This window comes from Acanthisitta chloris, unplaced genomic scaffold (genome assembly GCF_000695815.1).
Source record: "Acanthisitta chloris isolate BGI_N310 unplaced genomic scaffold, ASM69581v1 scaffold2438, whole genome shotgun sequence".
Lineage (NCBI taxonomy): Eukaryota > Metazoa > Chordata > Aves > Passeriformes > Acanthisittidae > Acanthisitta > Acanthisitta chloris.
Window position 1 is genome coordinate 880 of NW_008685175.1, and position 10,264 is coordinate 11,143.

At 44.4% G+C, this 10,264-nt stretch overlaps 1 protein-coding gene across 1 annotated transcript; it reads right to left on the minus strand.

Moving 5' to 3' along the window:
- Positions 1-261: 261 nt before the first annotated feature.
- LOC103806914 (chromosome unknown open reading frame, human C12orf75) lies at positions 262-10,157 on the minus strand (the record flags this gene model as incomplete). Its single annotated transcript, XM_009079626.1, has 3 exons — positions 262-341; positions 2,291-2,326; positions 10,133-10,157. Coding segments are annotated over 3 exons (141 nt in total), but the record flags the coding sequence as incomplete, so codon positions are not given.
- Positions 10,158-10,264: the final 107 nt, after the last annotated feature.

The window sequence follows — 10,264 nt, forward strand, 5'->3', positions numbered from 1 at the left end:
CACTCAGAGAGTAGAGAAGCTATTCAGAAGACAATGTACCACACTGTCAGCATCTGCTCCAGGATCCTTCTGCAAAAGTGTGTTACAATTAAAATAAACGGGAACAATCACTGACAATTATAAATAGCCCAAACTGCCTGAAGAGGCTCCAAGGCTAGTCAGTCTGTCTGAAATTATAATCGATTTTTAAAGGAAATGCATCCTTCTAGATAAAATTAACCTGAGAAAGCAGAAGAAAGGCAACACACAACCTTCCAATACCTTTTGGTACAGCTTTCGTCTGACTGGAAACCATGGCAGCTGCGTCCGAGGGCAGGCCAACATACACCCCACCATAGTTCCTGGTTTAAGGAAACAATTAACAACTGTTAACCATTAACAGTTAATTAAACAATTGAAGAGACAGCAGAGTTTAATTGCAACACTCCTCCCTATAATGTCAACACCACACAGCAGCATTCCTGAGCCCCTGGGTGGTCAGAGAGGTGGGCACCTCTTCATGAACATCCATAGACAAAACCTCCTTTTCCCAGGGACAGGTGCATATTAAGTGCCATGTGCTTGCTAACATGGTGCTGATCAAAAAACACTTGAGGCCAGCTCTTACTCTTTACTGGGACTCAAGCCTGTGAAAAGAGGTATTTTTTTCACTTAAGTTTCTGATATTTATCATCACAGGATCAGTTAGGTTGGAAGGGATCACAGTGGGTCATCTGGTCCAACCTCCCTGCTCCAGCAGGGCCACCCTAGAGCACATGGGTTTAGGTTTGCATTCAGATGCTTCTTGAATACCTCCAGTGAGGTATCTATGACCTCTCTGGGCAATCTGTTCAGTGCTCAGTGACTGCAGAGGAAAGAAGTTCTTCCTCATGTTCAGGTGGAACTTGCTGTGCATCAGTTTTTGCTGCTACCTCATTAAATCCCAACTGTCTTGGGACAATTAACCCCACCTGCCCAGCTTCTTCTAGAGTCTGAATATATCCAACTATCCATCTGATAGTGGTTTGACACTGGGACCACCAAAGCACCTCACTTCGAACAATGCACACCAATTAAAGAGCATTTTGACCTCACTAATAAATAGAACCTGCTTCCCCCTGCTTAGGGTCACACTTGTACTATTAGTTTTAAGGAGCACAAGGGCATTGGGCATTTCCATAGCCCAACCCTTGCCCCTTCATGGCCTCACAGAGCACAATTTCTGTCTCTGAAGCCTGTATAAAAAGCAGGGACTGATGCAGGGAGACAAAAAACTGTGTCCTTAACAGCTTCTGCTGTGCCTGGAGTTCCTTGCAGAGGCTCCCATTACACTGCTCTGCCCCTTTAGGTACCAAATTAATCACACCTCCTCCAACTCCCAGGATTCTGAGTTGATTTCTAATATGTTTGATGTTAGATTCATACTTTCTTCTGCTTCCAGCTCAGCAGAGATCTCCCACAAGCGTAAATGACATCTTCTGTCATGGAGTTGTGTGCTGGTTTGAAAGCAAACCAGTGAGAGACTCCAAGTCAGAAGTACAATTTAATATGAACAACACAGCAAAACAACAACAAATGCAACAGTACAAAAAATGACCTGACAGAGTCAGAAAGTAACCTGACACCCTGTCAGTCAGGGTGTTAGTAGTAGTCCGATTAAAATGGTAGCTGCAGTCCTCCTGGAGCAATGGCTTTGCTGGAGCAGTGATCCCGCAGATCTGCTCCTCTCCTGAAGGTCCAGCAGCAGCTCTTGTCCTCTGGGAATCCAGCAGGCAAAAGGCTACCTGTGCTGGTCCAAACCCCGGCTTATATCCCTGTGAGCATGTTTGGCTCCCCACCCCTGGGGTGAGTCACCTCACAATGGGACAAGGCGATAATGGATAACTGGGCTGATGTGTCATGTATGGGTCCTTGGCAGCCCATTAATCAGAGACAGCCCCCTGAGGGAGCCATCAGGGACATGGTGATAAGGATCACTGCCCCACAGCTTGTGGAGACGAAAATAGAATACATACCATTGCAACCCAGGACAGTTGGTGTGAAGGGAGAGGCCACTGGCCCTTATCAAGCACACCACCTACAGCTGTGAAATAATGTGCTCTTTGCTCTTTTTGCCACAGAAGTCCCAGCTCAATAACAGGGTAGGTGGACTCATCAATACCAGGCTCTGCATGGGATTTCCTCCTCTATTTTTTTTCTCGGCTTTGTTGGTGTTGGTGGGAACTAGGAGGAGTGAAGGAAGGATATACATCTGGTGGCAGAACTCACTGCAGCCTATTGCACATAAAGCCAGCCCTGGTAGAACACCTACCTCCTTTTGTCATCATCTGACACAGATTCTTCTGCTCTGTAACATCAAAAGACACAATGCATGTTAGCAGATTTTTTCTTTCAGGTGCTCCATGACCATCTGAGTAGATTCAGGAGCAAGGGAAGAAAGGGAAACTAACCCCAGTTTAATTCAGGTAATTCACAATTCAATTAAATATTCACACAGGTATAAAGAGAGTGACAATTTTCCAATCTAATGTGCAGAAGAAATAAAGGATTGATAATAGATGCAGCTCACTTTTCATGACCCTCACCAGTGATGAATGAAAGTAGATTTGGGACTGAAACAGGTAAATTAACACTCCTGAGCCCCTGCACTGCTCTGTGCTTAACAGGAACATTAAGGCTCCACATGTAACAGGAATGAGGCTGGATTGCTATTCCCCCAAAAGAGGACATGGAACTGTTGGAGCAAGTCCAGAGGAGGCCACAAAGTTCCTAAGAGGACTGGAGCATCTCCCCTATGAGGACAGGCTGAGGGAGTTGGGGCTGTTCAGCCTGGAGAAGAGAAGGTTGTGTGGAGACCTCAGAGCACCATCCAGGATCTGAAGAGGCTCCAGGGAAGCTGCAGCAGAACTCTTGGTTAGGAGCTGCAGTGACAGGACAAGGGTCAATGGAAACAAATTGAAAGGGGAAATTTAGATTAGATATGAGGAAGAAGTTTTTCCTGTGAGGGTGGTGAGACACTGGCACAGGTTGCCCAGGGAGGCTGTGGCTGCCCCAACCCTGGCAGTGTTCAGGGCCAGGCTGGATGAAGCCCGGAGCAACCTGCTCTGGTGGGAGGTGTCCCTGCCCAGGGCAGGAGGTTGGAACTAGATGATCTTTAAGATCCATTCCAACCCCTAAAATCCTATGATTCTATAACTGGAAGGGACTGGGTTCTATGCAGCCATGTGAGTGAGGATGAAGAGAGATAAATTATCACAGCAACTGTGCCAAAAGCTGTTACAGGGCGTCTCTCTAAAATGAGGTACTGCAATTCCTGAAGTCAGTTGTTTGCAAATCAAATGACTGTTATTAATCCCTTATAAATGAGTAATTGGTTCTCTTTCACCTATAGGGTATAATCACGGATCAATCTGTAGACTGATAGAGAGTCACTGAGATTTGATTCCCTCCACTGAAATACTGTCCAGTGTAGCTGAACTGGAGCAAGGGGTAATCAGCATTGACACGAAGGCAAATGTAGTATGGAATATATAAAAAATTTATTCTTACTCCCTCAGGGAGCAGTGTCTGTGCTGCAGTCTCAGTCTGTGCCCTAACATCAGGCGTCGCACAAAGCACTCACTCACCTTTGGTAAGTATTTGAATTTTGAGCTCTGAGTGTGGATGGGGCAGCAGCTGCACTTTATCTTTGTCTGCAACCTACCAATCTAGTAACAAAAATAAAGGCAAGATAACTTTAGTGACTTTAGGTCCACAGACATCCTTCACTCCCTCCCTACAGCTGGGGCAACTGTGACATCTGCCCAAGAAGGAATCCCACACTGTAGTGGCTTAGGGAGCCACAAAGTAGAGCCATGGTGGGAAGCTGCAGAGTGAAGGTGCACTATGGCTCGAGGAGGGCTCTGCTGTGGAAGTGCTCATGCACAGGCTGTTCATTCAGATATCCTCCCTTCAATATTCCCATTGACGAGCTAATTGCCTGGACATGCTCAGTTCAGGAGGGATACTGAGGTGCTGGAGCAGGTCCAGAGAAGAGCAATGAGGCTGGTGAAGGGACTCGAGCACAAGTCCCATGAGGAGAGGCTGAGGGAGCTGGGAGTGTTCAGCCTGGAGAAGAGGAGGCTCAGGGGAGACCTTCTCACCCTCTATAACTCCCTGAAAGGGGTTTGGAGTCAGGTGGGGGTTGGTCTGTTTTCCCAGGCAGCCAGCAGGAGGACAAGAGGGCACAGACTCAAGCTCTGCCAGGGCAGGTTTAGGTTGGATATTAGGAAGAGATCTTTTACAGAGAGAGTAATCAGGCATTGGAATGGGCTGCCCAGGGAGGTGGTGGATTCACCATCCCTGGAGGTTTTCAAGATGAGACTAGATGTGGCACTTAGTGCCATGGTCTAGTAACCACGGTAGGGTTGGACTTGATGATCTTGGAAGTCTTTTCCAACCTGGTTGATTCTATGATTTTATGACTATGGGGACAAAGCAAAGATACTCCCCATCATAAGCTGATCCTTGCATTTCTGATCTGCTCCCTAGGCAATAAAACTGAGAGCTGGCCTTTGTCCAGCATTACGGCTAAAGCCATATTGGAATCTTGAAAGATATTTCTGAACTAAGAACTTGAACAATGATCTTTTCTTGCTGTAATTTTTTTGTTCTAAAAGGTGGATGTGCCTATTGTTTCAACATTGAGGCTGCTACAAGTTGGGAATTTTCTTACATCTATCTTCTTTCTAAGGTGCAGAACATTATCAACTATCACCACAGTGAATAAGGATACACAAGTTGTGTTAATAATGGAGGCTTGAGGTAAGTCTAAGTATGCTGCAGTTTTGCTAAATGATATTCATGCAGAGCATAGCACTGAGTGGGGTGAGCCTCCATCTGCTGTCTTTGTCTGCATCTTACCACTCAAGAGAGGCTGAGCAGTAAACTCATTCCCTGGCCCTCCTGTCATCCATCCCTGGAGGAACTAGTGTCATTTCAGAAGGCATTTCCCATCTCCTGGGACCCCATGTAGCCTAGGTTGTCTTACAGTCCTCACACACAGAGCCAGAAGAATGCAGAGACAACTTTCCTTGAGGACTGTGAAGTTGCTCTGTCCTAGTGTGGGCCAATTTCTGCTGAAGAAAATGGAAACCTGTGTATATTAGTGGGTAGAAATGAGGATGTATGCTTAGGAAAGGGACTTTGGGTGCCAAAAGATCACAACAATCATTTCTGTTACACCAACTGAATGTGTCAGAGGATTGATTTTCTCATACCACTGAGAGCATTTTCTATAAACCAGATTAACCATTGTCCAGATTAAAGAATCCTTTAAAAGCACTGGCAACTTGATCCACAGCTTGAAGCCTCTACAATGTAGTTGTAAGAATAATAATCAATATTTTCCAACAGGAAATTAATGTCAGTGTTTAAAAAAAAATCCCGAAGACTCCACAAGACAACAGGGCTATTTCCTTCTGTTCCAGAAATGTCTTGTAATAAGGCATCACTGGACTATTACTGTCATTCTCTCAACAAAACAAATTGTCCAGGTCTATGATTAAGCAGACAAGAGGTTTTTTAGACATTTTGCTTTCTTCCTTTCCTCTCAATAGCCACAAAACAAACCCTAATTTTGCAATACCTTTTCCTTCAAACGCACAGCAGCAAATCTAACCTGGGATTGTACAGGCCACTGCTCTTGGGCTGAATGATGACTGGGTGCAATTTGTTGTAGTCCTGGTAGGAAGGAGGTGAGCAGAGACAGGAGGAATGTGAAAGTGTGAGAGGGAAAAGCAAGACAAATTCTGGTGATGGCACTTCAGGAAGAAGCCATTTTCCACACCTTCCTGGGGCCTCCTTTCCAAACAGCATGGAAAGGATGGCGGCGTCAGTTTATTTACTACACATATTCACACACCTCTTGCCCTCACACTGTGGCCCAAGACCTCCTTTTGGAAGGTGCTCACTAATCTCACGTGTTCAAAATGTGCTGCTTCTGTGCTCAGGCTGGGTGAACACGTGTGGCTCTGGGGAGCAGAGCTACCACTCAACATTCGAGCGATGGAAATGAGAATGGAAAGAAGCTCCTTTGATTTCAGCAGTGCTCCCATTGCCACATCTCCTAGACTCACAAAGAGTCCAGAAGTCCTCCAGGGACAACAAGCTAGGATAGGCTTTTCTTCACTGGGAATAGACAGTAAAATGAACTTAAAAGTCCAATGGGCTTCATGCTGACCTGCTCCTGTATCGCTGCCTCTTCCCTCGGATGTTGTTGACATCTACTGCAGAGGACCCCAGAGCGTGGTTTTCAGCAGCTACTATAGGCAAAATCCTGTAGTCAGTAAGCAGATCGAACAGCAATTCCACATAACAGCATTCTATTTTCAGCTGAATAAGTGTTTCTTTTGGTAAGGTTTTGTCTGTCCCAAAAGGTTTCCTGTCACCCAAAGTCTGAAAAACACACTTGGGTCAACTGTCAGCTTTTACATCCATCAGTGCTTATGTCCATTTGATGGTAAAAGAAGCTGCCATTTCTCATAGTAATTTAAATAGCAAATGACAGGCATTGACATTAATTCATTCCGTCCACATTTTTCTTACCTCAGCTTTTATGGCTCTGTTTATGTCGAGCGTTATACAGACTCTTTCCGGCTATGCTCAGTAGTCCCACCAGAAATGATTCACTAAACTTTACAGAAGTGACAGACAACTACTCCTCAGATTCTCAGTGTTGCTTGGGAACAAGCGCCTGTCACTTGTGTTTGTTGGATTTCCCCCCAGTATTCTGAAACAGGCTTGAACTGCTGTATTCTTTCCTTCCTACTGTTACTAATCTTCCCCTTGACTTAGCCACACTCTGAATATCGCAGGCTGTGGTGGTTTGGGGTGAAGTGGAGTTAACTTTCTGCACAGTGGCCAGTATGGGGTTGTGTTTAGGATTTGTGCAGAGCACAGGGTTGATAATGCAGAGATGTTTTTGTGGTTGCTGAGCAGAACTCACACAGAGCCAAGGCCTTTGCTGCTTTCCATACTGCCACACTGGCAAGGTATTTGGGGGTGCATGGGAGACTGGAAGGAGACACAGCTGGGACAGGTGACCCAAACTGACCAAAGGGATATTCCATAGCATAAGACATCATGCTCAGTATATAAAAAGGGAGAAAGAAGGAGGAAGGGAGGTCATTTGGAGTGATGGCATCTATCTTCCCAAGTAACCATTCCATGTGATGGTCCCTGCTCTCCTGGAGATGCTAAACACCTCCTGCCCATGGGAAGCAGTGAATGAATTCCTTGTTTTGCTTTGCTTGTGTGTGCAGTCTTTGCTTTCTCTATTAAACTGTCTTTATCTCAACCCATGAGTTTTTCTAGCTTTTATCCTTCCAATTCTCTCCCCCATTCCGTTGCTGGGGGAGTCTGTGAGCAGCTGCGTGGTGTTCACTGGCTGCCTGGGGTTAAAACACGACACAGGCATTGCATTACTTTCTAGCACATGCTTTACCCCCCTATTTCTAAGCTTTTCTAGTTAGCAGTGACGTACTTTTCTTTATTAGTGAGGCAGGAGCATGGACTGAAGCTGGCTGACAGATTCTGGGTTGGACATATTCTCAGACCACATGTCCTTCTCATTGCCACACAGCCCTGAGTCTCACAGCACTTTGCACAGAAGATCATATTATCATCCCTATCTTACTGGTGGAGAAACCCATTGCTCACAGGGCAAAGCAGCTACCCCACAGTCACCCAGGAGGGCTCAGAGCAGGATTCACCCCTCCCTCCCTCTCTCCCTCTACCTGTCTGCTCATTCCAGGTGATGCTGGTGCCTTAGCAATGACTCACAGTCAAGAAATATGAAGTCTCTCAAGTTAGAATAACCAGATTCTGTATCAAAAAGCATGGTGTAAGCAAGCACCAGAATGATTCTGGATCAGAATCAATATGACTGAAATTTGACAGAAAAAAAAGTGGGGTTTTTTTAAAGAGAAACTTTTAATCTTTAGCTGATGAAAGTGAAAAACTTGTGTGGATCTATAATGTTAGTCAATATACATTTCCTCTGTTCATTTCTACAAAACCAGAATAATTTCTCTGGAATTTCACTTCCTTCCTAAAAAACTGCTGTTAAATATTAGGATTATTAATTTAGGCCATTTGGGGCCATCACTGTCATCACTCATTAATGGGTCTGTGTTTCTAATGTCTGACAAGGAGGTTCAACCATGCTATTACTCACATGGGTTGTTTGGCTGGCTCCACTACCCTTAATCTGCATGAATAATGGCTCCACCCTTTCACTTTGCTGAAGTCTGCACTAGTAATAATTTTTTTAAAAGTTATCTCAATACTTTTTTTAAGCATGACAGATGATCTCACATGAACAAGGAGGATGCTCCCAGTTTAACACCTGAAGCAAGGCCCTATAAATGCTTACACACATATAAACACAGTTCTACACATCCCCAGACCTTTCAGCACAGAAACATGCCTACTAAATTCATCATTTCACAGTCCTGGTGACTTTGAAATTTAAAAGTACCAATGAGCAGAGATAGAGCAGTTCCAAGTCCTTAAATTATCTAAGCTGAGCAAGAAAAAAGGCCCAAAGATAAATTAAATCTGTGGGTTTCTACGTATAGAAGTGGATTGACGGACTTCCTCCTGGTATTCTGAAATAGGCTTGAACTGCTGTGTTCTTTCCTTCCTACTGTTACTAATCTTCCCTTGACTTAGCCACACTATAAATTATCTAAGCTGAACATGAAAAAAAGGCCCTGATACAAATTAAATCAGTGGGTTTGTATGTATAGACGTGCTGAGGGCATGGATGCTGCAGGCTGTAGCAAGAAGAGGTTCCTCCCAAGATTTCCTTCTGTAATTCCTTTCTGCAAACCCAGGAAACAGACTACAGAAGTAGCACAGATCTCAAGAGTATCTGTGACAAGTGTTCATCAGCCAAGTGAGACCTGTTGTTAGTTCTCAGCTGTGCCCTGTAATAGCACGGACAAGGCTGTTGTTAAGCTCTTCTCTCCGCTTGTTTATCTGACTTGACAGCCTGCATTTCTACACCAGATTCCTCCATCTAATTCGGCTAGTTATTCTAAGACAAGTAAATAAAACAGAAGAATGTTCCTACTGCATAACATAAAAATCTTTCCCAGGTCCCTCAGTCACAAATTCTAGTGGCAAATACCAATGAGATGAAATATAAGGCAAAACCTTGGGAGGAGTTCTTCAATGTTTCCTATGATAGGCAAATAAATTTATGGCTGAATAAAGCTGTTCCTGTACATTTCTGTATCAGCAAATGAAAAAAAGGGCTGAGAAGGGTTTATCTTTTGTTGTAACTTTTCTGAAAACCCAAGTTGGCTTGAGGTGAGAGGACAATAGAGGTTCAGACCTTGCACATTTAGAGAAAAACAGGATGGGTAGGGCTGCCCTCTACTACCAAAGTGTGGAGCCAATAGATACTATCTTCAGTGCAGAGAATGTCTAGAGAAGGTGTGTAGCTTGAAAAGGAAGTTGGATGGGTTACCAGGTCTCATGCAAAGAGAGGAAGTTAGTCTCAGTGGGTCTTTAAATGTCTCACCAGGCCTGGTGAAAATTTATGTGATTGTTTCATAGAATCACAGAACTTTAGGGGTTGGAATGGACCTTACAGATCCTTCAGCCCCAACCCCCTGCCCTGGGCAGGGACACCTCCCACCAGAACAGGTTGCTCAAGGCTTCATCCAACCTGGCTGTGAACACTGCCAGGGTTGGGGCAGCCACAGCCTCCCTGGGCAACCTGTGCCAGTGTCTCACCTTCCTCATAGGAAAAACTTCCAGTTTCATACCAAAACAATTTCAAACGATTACATGGCCTTTGGGAAAAGCTGTACTGGCATGTGATGGGGAAAAGCAGCCTGAAGTAACGTGACCACCTTTGAGAGACAACTGTCTCAACAGAAGCAGAGAAAAGACATAATTTTGTTAGAGAAATAACAAGCAAAGAGATCTGTAGAAAAGTAAACAAGACAAGGAGTTTTTTCGTGGAGATGAAAGCTGTCACTAAAGACAGTAAACATCTGGTTGTGTTGATTATATGTTAGGAGCCAGATGAATCATGTATGACTAAATCTAGTATAAGACTAGTAGGACTAAAAATATTTGAAAGAGAAGAGTAAGTACTTACACATCTTTAGTAGTCCCTGTAGCACCTAGAACAAAAAAAAAAAAAAAAAGGTACATATTTACCAGATAATGGCATAATCCTCCAAAGCAACCAACTGCACAGTCAGCATTTTTCTGTCCTAAACAATGCAGA